We start from the raw sequence: 20,558 nt of genomic DNA on the forward strand, positions 1-20,558 counted from the left end.
TACATCACTGGAATGAGACCATCAATCATTGTAATGGTGTATGAAACGAATACATAAGCGACGAACTCTAAGCGCAACTATTTCATTCAATTATTCTGCAAGACTCACTGGTGGATTTCAAACTGAAAATAAAAACCTTAGCATTTTTCCATTCACAATAAAATCTATTTATGCTACTAACAACAACAAACAAGACAACACCTAAACAAACAGCTCTTATTTTCAATTTATTTGTAAATGCATCTGATGTATATCAAGAAAAATATATATATTTATATATATTGAAATGTTATTATGTACATTGGTTTACATTTTACAGGGGACATTTATACAATCAACGATGCGAGATACGTCAGTAGAAGAATATCCGGTACTCTCTGATCCAACGACATTTTGTACAAAGTCTGTACATACAGTATACATACATTCAATGTTGGCCATAAGCACCAATTTCACCATAAATTTCATGTAGACGGCAAGGAATGCAACGCTAACAAGTACGCAACCTCCGCCTGGGTGACTGTATTACTCATATGACGTCTTTTTAGATGAGCAGGGCTTTAAAACCAATCACCAACGGTTACCTCTATTCAGAGAGCAACAGCGACGTGTTTGGAGAGATACTAAACAGGCACAAACAGCAGCAAACAAATGCGTTTCCTTCATTCCTACAGGACTCTTCTGGTGTGCGAGAGAGGTCTGAGTGGTTCTGGTTTCTTCCCGCTCTGCGATCGGATTTCCTGACCACAACAGTTGCTAAATATTAGAAGCAGAGCAGCAAAACGATACCGTAATCATTTCTACTCGAAGTAGAGGACCAGAAGAGACACTATAGGTGCGTGTACATACGCAGACGTGTCTATAGGTGCCTGTTGTGCCTGTTGGTGCAGTACAAAGAGCAACGAGTTGATTCATCACCTGAGGCACTCTGGGTAACTTTGTAGTTGTTTCCATTTGGGTTTTTGTTTTGGCAAAAACAGACTGCATAGAACAGATTGCATCGACAAGGTTGTTACGAAGCTCTTCTCGAATTATGCAACGCGTTAAATATTAGCGTCAACTATCAGCACCCCACTGGATATTACACGCATTCTTTAGCGAGCACATGGTCAGCGTGCCCTATCAGTAGTCAAGCTGTGTCCATGACTACAGTTCCCATGAAGAGCGTCCTCTGTGAACTCCAGATGCGTCCCAGACTACATTTCCCAAGCAGGAGGGTTTGACCTGCAAGCGCGCCCTGTGCGGGAACTCGCGGTCGAGACCGGTTAGCACCTTGCAATTCCAGTTTCTGTCATTCAAGCTTGTCTCGCAGAGACATTTTGGCAGATAGTCCCAGGTCAAAAGGACTGTTTGAGGCAGGTTAGAAAGAGTCGACCGTCTGTATTGACCTAGCTTAGCTATCAACTTACTGACTGACTCGGATCGTCGGGTTTCTCAGATATGAAATGTGTTGCATTGCGGTCGAAAATATCTTCCGACCGCATGCGCTCAACCACAAATGCCTTGGCCCCAGCTGCAAACATTTAGATTAGAGAAAGGCCCAGAAGGTATCTTGTTTTCATTTTTTTTTTTACCATGAAAGCAACCACTGACAAAAATGAAGAATGAAATGAAGAAAGGTTTTGTATTATCAACTAAAACATCCAAAGATTCAATACTGATCAGAAGGCCCATTCACATACGTCAAATGCGCGCGTTTTGACTTCCGTTGATTCGCTGTATGGTCTGTCCGAAGGGGTTTCACAGTTTACTAGCATACAACTGAAAGTCAAGCCTCTGTTTTTGCCAATAGCTTATAATGGCACAGTCCTACCAATGATCAGTAGTTCAAATGAACCCGAGTCTCTCTTTTTTTTGGTTTAGAGGAGCTAAACACATTACGTTGGCAAAAGAAGTGACTTATCGTGATTTTAAAAGAGAAGTTCACTTCCACAACAAAAATTTACTGATAATTTACTCACCCCCTTGTCATCCAAGATGATTTTTCTTTCTTCAGTCGATAAGAAATTATGTTTTTTGAGGAAAACATTTCAGGATTTCTCTCCATATAGTGGACTCTCCATATCAAAGGGCTCCCAGCCGAGGAAGAAGGGTCTTGTCTATATTTTCTGAATAAAATGACAATTTATATACTTCATAACCTCAAATGCTCATCTTGTCTAGCTTTGTGCGAACTCTGTGTTAGGGTATGTCGAAAAACTCCCATCTCATTTTCTTCTCCAACTTCAAAATCGTCTTACATCACAGTTTTATCTTTTTTTGTAAATGTAGTTTGATCTTCTTTGCAAATTTACTTAGTAAACACTGAGAAAATGAGATGGGAGTTTTTCGACATACCCTAACTGGCATACGACACACAGTTCAGGCAGAGCTAGACAAAAATAGCATTCGAGGTTAAAAATATATAAATTGTCAATTTGTTTAGAAAATGACCAATCGTTTCTTACTTGGCTGGGATCATTTAGAGCCTTTTCAAAGCTGCAATTAAACTGCAAGTTCAAACTTGCAGGCACCATAGAAGTCCATTATATAGAGAGAAATCTTGAAATGTTTTCCTCAAAAACAGAATTTCTTATCGACTGAAGAAAGAAAGACATGACCATCTTGGATGACAAGGAGGTGATTAAATGAACTGTACATTTTCGTTCTGGAAGTGAACTTCTCCTTTAAACAAGGAATGTTGATGACTGGCAGATACATCAACAATTCATACCTCAAAGTACAACAAAAAATGCAAAAATTTGAAACATAGAAAACAATCATGAATGCTACAAAAATAGAATCTACGAAGCGTACGACATCTGCGAGGCCGACGAGTCAAGTAACAGTTTCAGAACAAACTCTTCTTCAGTTCATCCGAGCCTCGCGTAATAAATTATCACAGTACCACAAGTCAATCTGTCTCTCGGTCTCTCTTTCTTCTGTTCGTTCGGGTTGTATCTCTATCTCTCTCTCCGCGGCGGGGGGTTGTGTGGGGTCAGTGTGCAGTGCGCGCTGTCCTGCTGCTTCGTGGAAAGCGATGGACTTTGATGTGTTTGGACAGGTGATCGCTGCGGGCAAATTTCTTCTCGCAGACGGGGCACTGGTAGGGCTTAACTCCAGAGTGAGACCGGCGATGCCGTGACAGCTCGTCCGACCGGGAGAATCTGAAGAGATAAAGCCAAATATCAATGGTTGTGCAGTGATCTAGTTCATTTTATTCTGTGTTGTGGAAAATGCACTACTTGGGCATTGCTTTCAATGTTATTTTGTCTTATGACCACGTCTTAAAAAGCTTCAGTTCCAGTTGTTTTGAAGTCAACACTGTCCTTATTTACTCTATATGTGACCATGGATCACAAAACCAGTCGTCAGTAGCACGGGTATATTTGTAGCAATAGGCAAAAATACATTGTTTGGGTCAAAATTATGCCGAAATCACTAGGATATTAAGTAAAGATCATGTTCCATTAACATATTTTGTCAACTTTCTAATTTGTATATATTAAAACCTCATTTCTGATTAGTAATATGCATTGCTAAGAACTTAATTTGGACAACTTTAAAGGGAATTTTCTCAATATTTGGATTTTTTTACACCCTCAGATTTATTTTTAAATAGTTGTATTTCACATATTGTCCTATCCTAACAAACCATACGTCAATGGAAAGCTTATTTATTCAGCTTTCGTATGATGTATAAATCTCAGTTTCAAAAAATTGACACTTATGACTGGTTTTGTGGTCCATGGTCACAAATATTTCACTTGTGTTGCTTTAAATGCAGCTTTAAAGAGCTCTAAACTGAGGAAGCGGAGAAAGAAGGTCTTATCTACCAAAACGATTGGTTATTTTCTAAAAAAAAATTACAATTTATATACTTTTTAACCTCAAATGCTCATCTCGTCTAGCTCTGCATCAAATCTGTGTATTCCAGTTCATGACAGTTAGGGTATGAGAAAAGTATATCAATTGTAAACATTTTTTTAGAAAATAACTGATCGTTTCGATAAGACCCTTCTTTTTCGGCTGGGATAGTTATAACCTTTTGAAGCTGCATTTAAGCTGCATTTCAGAAGTTCAAACTCGCAGGCCTCAAAGAACAATTTCTTTACGACCGAAGAAAGAAAGATATGAACATCTTGGATGACCAGGGGGTGAGTAACATTACATTTTTGTTCTGGAAGTAAATAAACTTTTTCTTTAAGGAAGACACGCAGTGCCTAAATTAGTCAATCACTGGATAAACATAATGAAAGTGAGCAAAACAGCTCATAAATCAAAACCTATTAGGACAAGACAGCTCATTATTCACATTAACAAACCCTACCGCATGTCTTTTTGTTCCCTTACATTTGAGATTTTGTAAGAGCGACTGTTGCTGTGAAATCAGACAAAAGGTGAAAACAGTGCTGGAGTTACTGAGTAACAAACTGAAAAGCACAGTGAAATCGCTTTCACAGGCTTTGATGCACAGAGCACATGCAACGTCAAATAAAACTGTCAAACAATTGCTCAGTGTCTTCACTTCTGAGCAGCAAATGGTTTGAGCTCGGAGCAGATATAATGAGCAACTATATTTAACCCAGCGCTTAACCCAGTGCTCAAGTTCCACAAGAAGATTTGCACCACATCCATGACTGTTAATGTTTTCTGAAAGCAACCATCCAAACCAAAACCCGGGAGAGGGAAAACTCACAGCTTGTTTTTAGAAAATATGGAAGCGATGGACTTCAACACTCAAACTGCGTGGAAAGTAATAGAGGCTCTTGGGAAATTAGTTCTATTACACCTCTGGTGTACAAATGACTCGCAACTTTACACCTTTGTACTATCAATGCACATCTTACTCAATAAAAAAAGCATCTGAAGATAGTGTGCACTTCTGTTTGAAATGAGAAAGCCAGGAACTCTTGCTCAACCCCATGCCAGGGTTTCATATGAAGCCATAGGCGAGGTAGTATCTGTTTCTAATGTCCCGGGAACATGTGTAGAGTATTTGCAAGGCTATAAAAACCAGTCTCTCTCTCTCTCCTGGCTTGGCGTTTCTTCCACTTTTACAACAAGCTTCGACAGGAAAAGTACAGTTGTAGCTATGCTAACAGTTATGCGCTAACTCTGTGCCGAATCCAAAAATAAACCCCCTACGGTGACAGCATGACTAACAAAACTAACAAATAGATTCTCATTTCATACTCAAAGAGAGAAGACATCATGTAGCATACGCTAACTGCGATGCGAATTAAACCATCATGCTTTTTTGACTGTCAAAGAGTCTCACGTTCTGAAATACCACATGTATGGTATGCAAGCAAGTCTTTGAAGTATGTTGGGATGGGATGGTGGTGGACTAATTGTTGCCCTGTGGGATAGGATGGGACGGGGTGCCCCTCCTTGTTGGACGTCAGAGCTCATGAACAGAGCTGTTCCAGCATGCTCTACAGCACATGCTATTAACTTCTATTCACATTTTTGCATTGCGGTCGATGTTATGCCGTTGCAACCAACTATAAGTATGATTCCACCTTGCAAATCTGCATTTTCCGTTCGCTCTACTGTTGATACTGCTAACTGTATCAGTTCAGATAAAGCTTTTCATGCAGGTTTTGTACTCTATTAACCTTTGTGTGCAAGCGGCATGCTTCCTGGTTTGCTTCCAAACTAGGTGCCAACTGGTTTTTGTTTTCTAGTCAAGTACTATGTTTAAAGCTATTGTGTGTGCTTTTAGGTCTACAATATTTTCAGTCTAAGTGTGAGTATGGTTTTGAGTATGGTTTGTGTCACTAGGACAATTTTATTTGCGGAGTACCAAAGGAATGCTAAAAATGCTGGCAAAGCAATGCCGCAGCCAGGCTTGAAGCAGAAAATGGGGCATTCTTCAGTTGCTTTCTTCCCTATCCATTTCCTGACAATGTCCCGGAGACCTCAATCAGACTTGCAGACTGCTGAAGGCCAGTCACTGCCAACTTCTATCCAGAAGCAAGGCTAAACAAGGTCACTGATAACAACAGACCTCTCGAATCAGTAAGCCTTATCATACTTGACTAGAGGCCTCTCTCTGTTGGCAACGCCAACTTGCCGTTACGATTTTTGATTATTTGCAATAATTAGATCATCTTGAAGGGTCGTACATGAAAGTTGACAAACCAGTGGATCATAAACAGAAACGTTGTCTGAGAGAGGGACTTGGAACTTGGGAATATCTAAATCAGGGATACTACTAGGACCAAGTGCTTGAAAAATGTAGTTGATAACTAATGTAATCATTTCAAGATTACACCTTTAGAGTAAACACCAAAATCAAGAACCAAACTTTTTTCTCTTAAAGACCAGTACTTGAAGATTTTTGTCAATCCTGACCTCACTACAACTGCTGGTGCACTTTAAACAGGCCTTGTTCAAAGAGATTGAAGCTGGACATAGGCTAAGAGTAAACAAATGAAGCAGTGAATAGGGCAAAGTCTGCCTCTTCAAAGAGTTTATCTAATCTCCAAACAGCAAAGATAACACAAAACAAGACCCAAAATCTAAGGACAAATTGTGAATGAAATTTTACAGACGCAATACAAAGTCACTATCAAGCAGTGTTAGTAGCTTAGCTACTAACTAAACTATGTATATCAGTAATGTGGCTGTAGTTCTGCTGTTTCAGCAACTTAAAGTTTCCAATGCATGCAAGCTAAATCGCACTGTATTTCACCTTTACGGCATATGTGAGTTGAGGTAATAATCAATGGTAATAATCAATGGTCTACTTATCTGCTCTATTAAAATGTTACATATCTTTGAAGAAGTCTGATTAATTCTTGTAAATCAGTTCAGGTGTCCAATCTTGCTTCTGGAGACGCACTATCGTGCGGAGTTTAGCTCAATAAGCCCTTTATTAGCCCAGCTAATAAAGGATTACTAGAAACATTCATTCAAGGGCTGGAGGGGTTGGAGCTAAACTCTGCAGGACACTGGCCCTCTAGGAACTGGCTTTAAAAACCATAATGTAATTGGCTCTTGGCTAACAAGCTATCATATCTTTAGATTTAGCTAGTCCACACACTAGAGCACCTTGTCTCTGTTTGAAGTCCATTCATGGATGGTCAACAAAGATAATGATGTACCACGCTGTTTTCGCAATAGCTACAACTTACTGGAGTGCAAGCCATTCGCACTGTATTTCACCTTTACGGCATATGTGAGTTGAGGTAATAATCAATGGTAATAATCAATGGTCTACTTATCTGCTCTATTAAAATGTTACATATCTTTCAAGAAGTCTGATTAATTCTTGTAAATCAGTTCAGGTGTCCAATCTTGCTCCTGGAGACGCACTATCGTGCCGAGTTTAGCTCAATAAGCCCTTTATTAGCCCAGCTAATAAAGGATTACTAGAAACATTCATTCAAGGGCTGGAGGGGTTAGAGCTAAACTCTGCAGGACACTGGCCCTCTAGGAACTGGCTTTAAAAACCATAATGTAATTGGCTCTTGGCTAACAAGCTATCATATCTTTAGATTTAGCTAGTCCACACACTAGAGCACCTTGTCTCTGTTTGAAGTCCATTCATGGATGGTCAACAAAGATAATGATGTACCACGCTGTTTTCGCAATAGCTACAACTTACTGGAGTGCAAGCCATTCGTAAATATGCAGACCTTGACAATTAACCTCTGCTCGAGTGGAAAAAAACATAAATGTACAGAACAAAAACACTCACCTCCAGCCACAGCCAGGCCAAGTGCAGGCAAATGGTTTTTCGCCTGTGTGTCGCCTCAGGTGTGCCTTTAGGTGGCTGCTCTTGGTGTACATCTTGGCACAGCCAGGGAAAGTACACTTGTGCATTTTAATAAGATCAGCTACCGAGCTCTTCTGGAATTTGTGGCCCCCAACTACAAGGCCTGTTCCCTGGCCATCAATTGTTCCGTTCTCTCCTAGACCTAAGGGTTTAGCGGCAATGGGAACTGGGGCGATACGAACAAACTTGGAGGAAGAGCTGTTAAGGCTTGCTGGTGGGATCACCTGAGGAACCAGGGCGAAGGTTTGACCCTGGATGTTGACAAGGAGCTGGGCTATTTTGATGTCTGAGGCAGGTTGAGGTGTTGGTGTTGGTGTTGGTGTCAAGGGGGGAGTTTTAGGACTCAATTCCTGTTTTACTTGAATGGGCTGGAGCTGTAGGATCACAGGCATGCTAGGACTTTCCACCATCACTGCCTTTTCAGAAGAGTCCTCCTTTTTCAACGCATTTGAAGGATTTGTAGAGGCCCCTACTGTGGATTGTCCACTTTTGGGATCAGAGTTGGCATCAAGGATGTCATTTGAGACAGGCACTGTTTGGTCTAAGTTTTGAGCCCAAGGTTCTGATGTAGGTCCTTGCATGCTCTCACAGGTCACTAGACCCTCTCCTGCTTCCTCTTTTAAGGCTACCACTTCCATGTTCTCCTCGAGGAACTCCTCGATCTCCTCCAGAGTGGGCTGAAAGAGTAGCCCCGCATGGTCCTCCAAATCTCCAGGGAAAACTGGGAACTCAAAGCACTCCTCTTTGGTGGTGCGGTCCCGTCTTGACTCCCAAGCCAGACCCATGGGAAGAACAGGAGGGACCATGGGAGATGCCGTGGTGGAGGACGGCAAGTTTTGGCTCAGAGTTAGGGACTGAGAGTGGAGGAAGTCAAGAAGGCCATCTTGACTTTCTCCACTTGAGTTACTCCCACAACTAGAGCCCAACACCTGAGACTCAGGGCTGGAACAGGAACGTGGGCTAGATGAGTCACTCAGGTTATCCTCTGAGAATGGTGATGGAAGCATATGGTACACCCCCTCGTCTGTCACCATATCCGATGGGTTGTGGGCTGGCAGCAAATAAGTGTAAGGAAAGAAAGTCTCTTCATCAAGCAGCAAGTGATCCACCATTCCTGGCTACTGCCTGTCCAAAGCACGGCGACCACTTGTACAGTTCCCTGCTATGAATAATTCAGGTTTTCAGTCTAGAAAAGAGCAAGAAACAAATTCAGGATTAGCAATAATGTGACATTTCGTAGATACGTAACATTTAAAGCAATCAATGGCTGTCCAGCTAAAGCAGAGAGCAGACTTTTAATGAAGATCTCAGTCAGTATATTTGCATGCATTTTTTAAAGTTTCAGTCAGACAATTTGTAAAAGGTTTTGGTCTTACTGAATTTAATGTGATCCTAGACCACAAAACCAGTCATAATGGTTGATAAATAAGCTTTCCATTGATGTACGGTTTGTTAGGATAGGACAATATTTGGCCGTGATACAACTATTTGAAAATCTGGAATCTGAAGGTGCATAAAAATCAAAATATTGAGAAAAATCGCCTTTAAAGTTGTCCAACTGAAGTTCTTAGCAATGCACATTACTAATCAAAAATTAAGTTTTGATATATTTACAGTAGGACATTTACAAAATATCTTCATGGAACATGATCTTTACTTAATATCCTAATGATTGCATAATTTTGACCCAAACAATGTATTTTTGTCCATTGCTACAAATATACCCGTGCTACTTAAAACTGGTTTTGTGGTCCAGAGTCACATATAAGTCCAGCTTTCGCAAAAAGACTAATGAGCCTAAATAGGTCGACTTCTTTCAGCATGTCCTGTATACTAATCATCATCAGACTACAATTAGCCTTGGCAGCTTACCCACACACCAAAAGACAGATGTGATGTGAAATGTGCATTTAATCCTTTAAATATTCAATGACGTTGCAAAAACCAGCTGTAGTCAAATGATTAATACTCTGCATGTAAACAAACTCAATGCTAGGTGGAATTACAATTACAAACATTTTAGACGCAAGAAGCAGCTAAAGTCTAAGATATCATCAACACCCCCCCTCCCCCTTGTGTATGTGTGAGACACTGGAAACAATTTACTATAATAGCTGTATACGTCAACGCTAAAATAAGGATGTGAACATGTTACTCCCTCACTACAACAAGTCTTGGTATAAGCTAACCATGTAGACAAGATAGCATTGTGTGCACACAACGAGTCTCAGATGATTGTGTTCGATTGGAAACAGATGATAACTGGCTCTTGCGCTCTTGCCAAAGGAGCGCATAAAATCACTTTGCCATGTGTGAGACAACTCACCATTTAATCAATAAATGGTGAGTTCTCTGTTCAGTGACTCAGTGTTTTCTCCTTTTTTGGTCTGTGTTGCAGTTGATATGTATATATAATAGGTGAAAGACTAACTGCAGTGCTGCTATCTGCATATCAACTGTAAGACATTCAAAAAGGCAACATTGTTCGTTTCTGGGAATTTGACCACCAAAGCCTAACTTCAATGCTGCAGCTAGTAATTTCATTATACTGTAACATTCCTTGGCCCGTGCACTGAAAAAAAAAAAAAAAAAAGGAATCTGTAGCTACAGCAATGTAATAACCACTCCAACAGAGACTTGACACATATTATCATAATAAGAAGTTGAATAAGCTATGGAGGGAGGACTGGTGTTAGTTGTCACACTTCTGACTCCAGTGAATACATGTTTTTGTACAGACACAAACCTAAACATGTGACATGTTGTCACACTATATGAAGTAGACAGATGTAAATGTACTCAATAATAGTGATATAATATCACTATTATAGAGTGGCAACTTTAAAACATACACTAGAGTTCTAAGTCTATAGAACTGTCATTGGGCTTTGTCACGGTTGGCTTCAGTAGTTCATTAATCAGTACTGAACACTTAATTTGGTGTTTAATCGCGGCGGCGATTCTAGCGCCCCCTGTCTGCTGCAGAATGACCGAGAATAACCCTGACATCTACAGGCAGTGTCAACACCCACATGTGTCCACTGCAAACTCTGGAGGAGACATTGTTTTTTTAAATACCCTTAGACAGCTTAAAATCACTTTAAATATCCTTTTAATTACTTTTCATTGCACTTTATCTGTTTAACTTGTCCTAATCATCATAATGTCACTTGTAATAAAGTTTTCAAAACTTTATTTTCTTTCATCAGTTATTAAAAGTCAAAGTGGTCGAAAAATGCAATGGACAAAGTCCAGGCAGTTTGTACCTAAACATATAAGTGTAGAATGCTAGAAAAGTAAGTTACATTATTAAAAACGTGTTTTATTATTAACATTGTAATAAATTATAACTAAAGCATTTTTAATTAAAATAACATTTTAAATATGCAACACTTGATGTGCATGCTTATTATTGCATAAAGCATTTTTTTACCCAGTCCTGTTTACCCACTAAACCCCTTAATCTCTCTGTCTATATAGTTAAACTGTGTAAATACACAGTTAATCTATGCTATTTGACATTTTTTACATTTATTCTGCATTATGTGTCACACGTTTCGACGCAGCACATAGTTGCACTGTTTCCGCGCATGCCATGCGACAACTCGACGCTACATGAAAGCATAAAAAACAAGCAAACTTACCTTACTAAATCACTCGCATTAATCCCTGGCGTTTAAAGTTCTAGTACGATCCGTTTCTCTTTGCTGAAGAATGCTTCATTAGCCGTTAAATGTGCCCTTGAGACATGAAGCGTCTCATGGCAGATCATGCTCCCCGTCTCCGTAGTATTACGCTGCTGTCACACGATCTTGTCTTGTGGGCTTTAAGAGTAGATTTGGGGAAGGCTGCTGAAGGCTCGTCTGCTCCACACTCTGGGATTGGCGGAGCCGTCGACGGAGGCAGGACTCTTGCCTTTTGTCGTCAATGAACAGCTTTTACTGAAGTACACAGTTGCTTATGGGGCAGCCGTGGCCTAATGGTTAGAGATTCGGACTTGTAACCCAAAGGTTGCAGGTTCGAGTCTCAGGTCCGGCAGGGATTGTAGGTGGGGGGAGTGAATGTACAGCACTCTCTCCACCCTCAATACCACGACTGAGGTGAGTCCCTTGAGCAAGGCACCGATCCCCCAACTGCTCCCCGGGCGCCGCAGCAATGGCTGCCCACTGCTCCGGGTGTGTGTTCACGGTGTGTGTGTGTTCACTACTGTGTGTGTGCACTTGGATGGGTTAAATGCAGAGCACAAATTCCTTGTATGGGTCACCATACTTGGCCTCACTCACCCCCTTTCCCTTTCCCTTTCCTTCCTTTGCTTCTGTCAACTGACCGACTGAAGGAACTTTAACTCTTGCAGCGGTGCTGCAATACCAGCGCGCCTGCCAAAGAAAGTTGTATCAGACTGCAGAACATGTGATCGAAGTGCAAAAGTTGTCATTAATTAAGTGGCTATTTTACTTTAAATTTAACAGCAGCACTATAATACAATAAACTCATCTCAAAATGGTGCTGTGAGTTTAAACTGGAAAGATTACTGGTGGGATTAAAGTACTTACCTCAGAAAGACAAACTGCATACCACACATTTGAATGGCATAATATGTTAATGACTGCTACAGTTGAAGTCAAAAGTTTATATACACCTTGTGGAAACTGCAAAATGTTAATTATTTGACCAAAATAAGAGGGACCATGCAGGGTTTTTTTATTTATTATTGACCTGAATAAGATATTTCACATCAAAAATATTCACAAGAGAAAAAAACTGCCCACTTCTCTTCCGAAAAATCCTTCAGGTCCCACAGATTCTTTGGTTTTTCAGCATTTTTGTGTATTTTAACCCTTTCCAACAATGACTGTATGATTTTGAGATCCATCTCTTCAACAACGAGGACAACTGAGGGACTCATACGTAACTATTACAGAAGGTTCAAATGCTCAATGATGCTTCAGAAGGAAAAAATGAATTAAGAAAAGTTAAGTTGAAGAATTGGGTAAATTTAACTTATTTTGTCTTCTGGGAAACATGTAAGTATCTTCTGAAAGGCTGTACTAAATGAAAAGAATATGATATTTAGCCAAAATAAGAAAAAAATATGTAGATATCCTCATTCCATTCAAAAGTTTTCACCCCCAGCTTTTAATGCACTGTGTTTCCTTCTGGAGCACCAGTGAGCATTTGAACCTTCTATAATAGTTGCATTTGAGTCCCTCAGTTGTCCTCAGTGTGAAAAGGTGGATCTCAAAATCATACAGTCATTTTTGGCAAGGGTTCAAATACACAAAAATGCTGAAAAACCAAAGAATTTGTGGGACCTGAAGGATTTTTCTGAAGAACAGTAGGCAGTTTAAAAGTTCAGGACAAGCAAGGGACTCATGAACAACTATCACTAAACAAAAAAATTAAATAAAAGAGCTGTGGATCATTCAGGTAACAACACAGTATTAAGAAGTGTATGTAAACTTTTGAACAGGGTCATTTTTACAAATTCAACTATTATTTTCTCTCGTGGACTGTATGTAAATGTCTTTTATGCAAAATATCTTTTTCAGGTCAGTACTAAATAAAAAATAACATGCATTTTGTAAAATAATTAACACTTTGCAGATTCTGCAAGGTGTATGTAAACTTTTGACTTCAACTGTATATTCATGCTTTTTAAGATACAAGGTTCCAAAAATATTTCTATACTTTGGCTTAACTTTTAACCAGTCTAAGTTAAAGGTATGGGAGGGAAATAAGACTTTGAACCAGGCTTTTTTTTTTCTACAGCCTTTCCAGGGTGTGCCCAAAGATCATGAGAGAACAAAACAAGGCATTCACATTTCAGTCAAACAAGTCCAATCAGTACTGATAATAGCACTCAAATAGGTCAAAACAATATTTCAAACCTGTTTAATACTTTCATTTGGCCATTAAAGAAGTAGTTCACCCCAAAATGAAAATATCATTCAAACTTCCTCACCCTCAGGCCATCCAAAATGTAGATGAGTTGCTTCAATTTAATTTAGGATTGCATTACTTGCTCACCAGTGGATCCTTTGCAGTGAATGGGTGCTGTTTAAATGAGAGTCCAAGATCAAAACAATATTGGTTAATAAGAATACTATTATTTTTCCATTATGCAACCATATATATAATATATTAATAGATATATAGACCAATAGGTGTGTTGTTAAGGATCATCTTGGAAGCGGCTTACACACGAGGTGTTGTTGTTTTCCACTTGTGCCTGTATGAAGTCACACAGTGTATTTTTAGGATAGGGGGGGATCAAATCGTTCTCAGCTCGCTCACCTCTTCAGTGACAGAAAATGTGTTTTGTTTTTATATGGTTTGCTTGAAGCCAGGCACAACCCAAAGGCCTTGAGGCTCTACAGTGAGCGGTTTGCTACTTGTACTGCGGTGAAGAGGGCACAGTTACGGTGCCAGTGGGTGATTAAGTAATGACAGAGGGCAAACACAGACCTGTCAGCTGAAGAGAGTTACCCTGTGTGTGCATGACTGACTCTGTGACCGCCAAACACTTCTGAACTTGAAAGCAAAACTTTGGTCAGAACTAGTTTGAGTACCTTGAGGTGTAGCATTTTCCATACTGTAACATAGTTTTGGGACAGTGTGTGTCTGATCTTTTGTTTCTGTTAAGCCATGTACGCAAAGTGTTGTTTTGTAAATATTAGTAACAATGTACACTTGTTAATGTTTCTATCCAAAACCGGCTACAAATTAATACAAAATCAATTTATCATAAAGGAAACAACAAAAATTATTGGTAGCAATACCGAATTCCTGTTCTATCAAAAATAAATGTGAATTTTTCTCAATTTCGTAAAAATGTATTATGTATTATTTTTATTTATCCTTAAAATCTAAAAATAAACGTGAAATTTTCTTCAATTTTTAAATATATATTTGTATTTATTTATCTTTAAAATCCAAAAATGAAACAATGTGAATTTGCTTACATTATTAAAAAAATATTTATTTATTTATCCTTAAAATCCAAAAATAAGCTGTGAATTTTTCTTACATTTTAATTTTTTTTAAATTTATTTATTCATGTATTCCTTCATCCATTAATCCTTAAAATAAAAAAAATAAACAATATGTGAATTTGCTTACATTTTTAAACATTTATTTATTTCTCCTTTAAAATCTAAAAAAAACAATATGTGAATTTACTTACATTTTTTTAAACAAATATTTATTGATCCTTAAAACATTTCATTTTTAACATTTATTTATTTATCCTTTAAAATCTAATAAAAAATTGTGAATTTACTTACATGGTTAGTTAATTTATTTTTCCTTAAAATCCAAAACTGAACTATGTGAATTAAAAAAAAAAAAAATTGTTTATTTATCTATCCTTTAAAATAAAAAACAATGTGAAATTCCATTCTTTAAAAAAAAGTATTTATTTATTTATTTGTTTATCCTTTAAAATAAAAAACAATGTGAATTTGCATACTTTTTTAAAAATATTTATTTATTTATTTATCCTTTCAAATAAAAAACACAATATGTGAATTTGCTTACATTTTTGAAAATGTATTTATTTATCCTTTAAAATAAAAAAACTATATGTAAATGTTCATACATTTTTAAAAAATATATTTATTTATTTATTTATTTATCTATCTATCCTTTAAAATAAAAAACAATATGTGAATTTGCTTACTTTTTTTAATGTTTTATTTATAAATTTTTTGCTTATTCTCAAAATTCAAAAATAAACAATATGTGAATTTTGTATTTTATTTTACAAATTATTTTATTAATTAATTAATTCATTCATTCATTCATTCATTTATCTTTAAAATCACAAAATAAACAATATGTGAATTTGTCTATATTTTTAAAAAAAATGTTTGTTTGTTTGTTTGTTTGTTTTAGTTGGATATTATGCAAAATGTACTTTTGGCTCACAGCCCCTTAATAAAATTAGATTTTGGCCTTTCAATTTAAATTTTTTGCAAATTTCAAGTAAGTAAAAAATAAATAAATAGAAAGACAGAAAGACAGATAGACAGATTAGATAGATAGATAGATAGATAGATAGATAGATAGATAGATAGATAGATAGATAGATAGATAGATAGATAGATAGATAGATAGATAGATAGATAGATAGATAGATAGATAGATAGATAGATAGATAGATAGATAGATAGATAGATAGATAGACAGATAGATAACTTTGAAAAAGTAATATTTTCCTGATAATATTTTATTTTATTTTAGTACTTTAATAACCAATGGCAATTATTTATTTAAGTATTTATAAAAAAAAAAATAAAAAAAAATGTAATATCACTTAATATTTTCTCACGCAGTATAAATGAACCTGAAAATACATAGCTGTTTTATACTTATCTCTATGTTTGGGGGGTTTGTGCTTAAGAAGTTTGAAAACCTCTACCTAAACACGTCGCTATGACAGGAATACCTGTACCAACTTCTTGAAGAACCGAAAAGAAGGACAAAGAAGAATGAATCCATCATTTGAAGAGACATCAGGTTACAGTTCCTGGCAAAAGAAGGAGAGAACAGATTAATGTATTATTGACTATCAACTACTTAAAGGGATAGTTCACCCAAAAATTAAAATTTGATGTTTATCTGCTTACCCCCAGGGCATCCAAGATGTAGGTGACTTTGTTTCCTCAGAAAAACACAAACGAAGATTTTTAATGAAAACCGGTGCAGTCTGCCAGCCTTATCATGGACGTGGCTGTGTATCAAAGGTAAAAAATGATATAAATACTGTTCAGTTTCTCACAAAAACCGATCGTTTCGTGTCTTAAGACATCAATGTATCATCACAAGGGTGTAATTTGGATTTGTCTGTGCTTGTTTTTGTTTACTTTTAAAGGTTTGGTGCCCATCCACGTCCATGATAAGGATGGCAGACTGCACCGGTTTTCGTTAAAAATCTTCGTTTGTGTTTTTCTGAGGAAACAAAGTCACCTACATCTTGGTTGCCCTGGGGGTAAGCAGATAAACATCAAATTTTCATTTTTGGGTGAACTACCCCTTTAAAAACTCGGGCTGGACTCATCATAGCAGACATACACTAATATACTCAAAAAATAATAGTTCCTCAAATTTTTGTACAGATGCCATAAAATATGTTTTTATTCATTGGATGCTGCAGAAGAACCTTATGAAGTTCAGTGGTCACAAAACACAACCCAGATGGGTTTCCTCCAGTAACAGATGACGCCTGGAATCAATAAACTGACCTGAAGAAACCTATAATGCAACAAGAAGAACAAGTAAAGTCATCTTAAGACCACTATATATACAACAAAAAAGGTTTCTAAGGAGCTGCAAAGAACCAACATTTACAGAGACAGAGAGACTGGAGAAACGCCAGTCGCCAAACAAGACAGGACCCACGTTACATAAGATGTTTTCTAAACACTAATGCTGTCTGAAATCACCAAATGGCTCGTCCCCTGCTGAACTTCCTCTCGTTTACTACGTGTGTTAAGCAGCTAAGAGTGTTTCTGTAACTGCTTTAGAGGATTACTGTACAGCCTTTCACCCACTTCTTATGATAGCAGGCCAGACTGTGATATGAGATTAAAAAAATATACTATTGTTTGTCTTTTTTAATGAAAACAAGCAGTTTAAATGACAAAAAAGAAACAATAATGAAGCTAAAGAGAGTTCTGAAGCCAAGATCACTCATTTTATTCCATTCATTTGTCTTGTGAAACAGGATATACTGTCATTTCCTCCACAAAGTGGCTGCAGGACATCTTTAAAATTCAAAATGCGTCTGTAAAATATGATATTTATCAGGCCTCTGATTTTCAAATGAGGAAAACAAGGAGAAATGAACAGTGTTGTGACAAGCGCTGATGAATGTGCGTTTGTATCAGAGCACACAAAGGGGGACAGAGGCTAGAGCTTTCAGCACAGTTCACTGCAGGACACACCACTGTCCCCCAGGATACATCAATCTTTGTGCCTTACTTTTCTTAGTTTGTTTTGCCAGAAAAACAACACACCCTGAGTTCAAGGGGCACTTGCACCCTGATTGTCCTCAAGGTCGTTTTTAGACGCAGTGTGGTCAACAAGTAAACTTACACAGAATGAAAATTGCTGTTTTTCCTCTGCGGCCAAGGTTCAAAGAACATATTCACAGGGGGTCGGTGCTGTTTATGTTCCAAAGAAGCAAAACAATGACATAGACATAGTAAATAACATTATATATAGTAATAATAATAATAATACTAATATTATAAGATACATTGTTGTTGTTTTTTAACAGAAAATAATATTAGTAATAATAATTATTATTATTAATATTATTATTATTATTATTACACTACAATAATCATTATTTTATTTTAATTATATTATATATTATTATTATTAGTCATAATTATTATAGAATATTAATAATAATTCATTATTATTATTGTTATATATTATATTATTATTATTATCATTAATTATAATTAACAATTAGCAACAATATTAATAGTAACATTAATCTTATATTATTGTTATTATTGTTAAATAATAATTATTATTATTATTATAAATTATTATTATTACAATAATATTTTTTATTTTAATTATCACTATTATTAAATTGTTATTATTATTAGTTGTATTATTAACAACAATATTTTAACAACAATTAATAGTTATAATAATAATTATTATTATTATATTTTTTATTATTACAATTATTATATTGTTATTATTATTATTATTAACAACCATTTGCAACAATATTTATAGTATTAATAATCTTATATTAGTATTGTTGTCGTTATTATTATTATTATTATTATATTACAATAATAATTGTTATTTTTAATATTACTGTTATTATATTGTTGTTATTATTCTTAGTTATAATTATTAACAACAATATTATTAATAATAACAATAATACAATTATTATTAATATTTTATTTTAATGATTACTGTTATTATATTATTATTATTAATTATCAACAACATTATTACCAATGATTATCAACAATATTAATAGTAACAATAATCTTATATTAGCATTATTGTTGTTTTATTATTGATATATGTAATAATCTTTTATTATAATCATGTTATTAATATTATTATTATTACAATAATAATTTTATTTAAAATATTTGACTATATTATTATTATTATTATTATTACAATAATAATAATTATTTTATTGTAATTAATTTTTACTATATTATTATTATTATTATTATATATTTACTATTTTATTACTATCATTATTATTAACAACAATATAATTAACAATATTAACAGTAATTATAATTATTAACATTATTAACAACAATTAGCAACAATATTGGTAATAATAATCTTGTATTAGTATTATTATATATAATAATAATCATATATTATAATTTTATCTTATTTTATTTTATTATTACTACTATTTCTATTATTATCCTTATTATTGTCATCATTATTGTAACTTATATTAAGATTTTCTATGAATATAAATGTGACTATATATGAAAAAATATATGAAAAAAATTAATTTTAGGTGAATAATATTTGTTAATAACTGTCGTAATAAATATTATATTTACATATATAATAATTTCATTGTTAATACCAGTAAACTCCAATAATAATTTATCAAATAATAAAATAACATAATATTATTATTCAAAACACAGTCAACAAAACGTTCTTTTTCTTCTTTGTAATGGTTAAAATAACATGGCGAACCATTGAATTCCTTTGAATTGAAGTCAGTCATCCCATAGTAACCCTTGAACTGTCAAACACCTGTCATCCTGTTAAAGCTCTCTTACGTCAGAGTCATATCAACAACAAAAACAAGCCAGCGACTGAACTGTATCCTATCTGCAACCATTATCAACTGACAAACACATCTCTAAATTTATCAAATTGTTCATATTTTTATCACTGTTGTTAATAGTCCATAAATAATAGAGTGTAATAAAAAAAAGGCACAATTTGTGGGGTGGAAGCACAATTTGAGTCCAAAAGGTACTTATTATGTAAATGTCACAAGCAGGGTATCATTAAGAAAGGAGAAAACTTCAGTGTGGTTGAATTCTGGGTCAAAATAAAGTATTTAAGTCTTTCACATACCTATAAATACCAGCAACCTGGACATGTTAATTTCCTCCCCCAGTGACAGGTGGGACGGGAGGCCTTGCGTCTCAAGATGCTAAACTCTTTCTGAACTTTATGCAGGTCACACCACCAGAGGATAACCAGACAAAACCTGCCCTGAATACTGAATGAGAAAACACATAAAAGACTCATAAGAATTCAAAAGAAAGAGTATTTAAAAAAAGGATCCATTGCAATGAAATATTAAACTGTGAAAATCAGTATAATAAAAGATAAAAGCAACGTAGAAGCTCTGCTTAAAAAATTGGTTTCAGATGGTCTCCTAACCAGGCCAGTCTGGTGTTTAGTTGTTTACCTGCTGGTCTACCAGGCCAAAAAAGTGTCCAACAGACCAGAATGTTTTATTAACAAGTAAATTAACTTAACTTAAGTGTTTTTGGTCCCATAAACAAGCCCTAAAGACTTTTGATCCCATTAAAACAAGTCGTCACCAAAATATCATAATGTGGTCATTATTTACTCAGCCTCATCAAGGTTTCTGCAGGTTTATACAACTTCCAAAAGATCTTTATTAGTTTTTTTGGAAGTAACATTTAACCTTCTGATCACACAGCAACAAGTTCTACCCTTCTTCAGTGTTTTTTGTTTTGTTTTCCAGTGCAAATGTCTATAATGTCTTAAATCAAGATATATTTACTTTATT

The 20,558-nt window shown here is 35.7% G+C and overlaps 1 protein-coding gene across 1 annotated transcript; it reads right to left on the reverse strand.

The window, feature by feature from the left end:
- Positions 1-214: 214 nt before the first annotated feature.
- Positions 215-11,633, reverse strand: klf15 (Kruppel like factor 15). Its single transcript, XM_073823525.1, has 3 exons — positions 11,410-11,633; positions 7,688-8,951; positions 215-3,146 (listed from the first exon to the last, which is right to left on the reverse strand). Exons 2-3 carry the CDS (start codon positions 8,875-8,877, stop codon positions 2,978-2,980), a joined length of 1,359 nt encoding a protein of 452 aa, XP_073679626.1. The 5' UTR covers positions 8,878-8,951; positions 11,410-11,633; the 3' UTR covers positions 215-2,977.
- Between the last annotated feature and the right edge of the window lie 8,925 nt (positions 11,634-20,558).

Source organism: Garra rufa, chromosome 18 (genome assembly GCF_049309525.1).
Source record: "Garra rufa chromosome 18, GarRuf1.0, whole genome shotgun sequence".
Taxonomy (NCBI): Eukaryota; Metazoa; Chordata; class Actinopteri; order Cypriniformes; family Cyprinidae; genus Garra; species Garra rufa.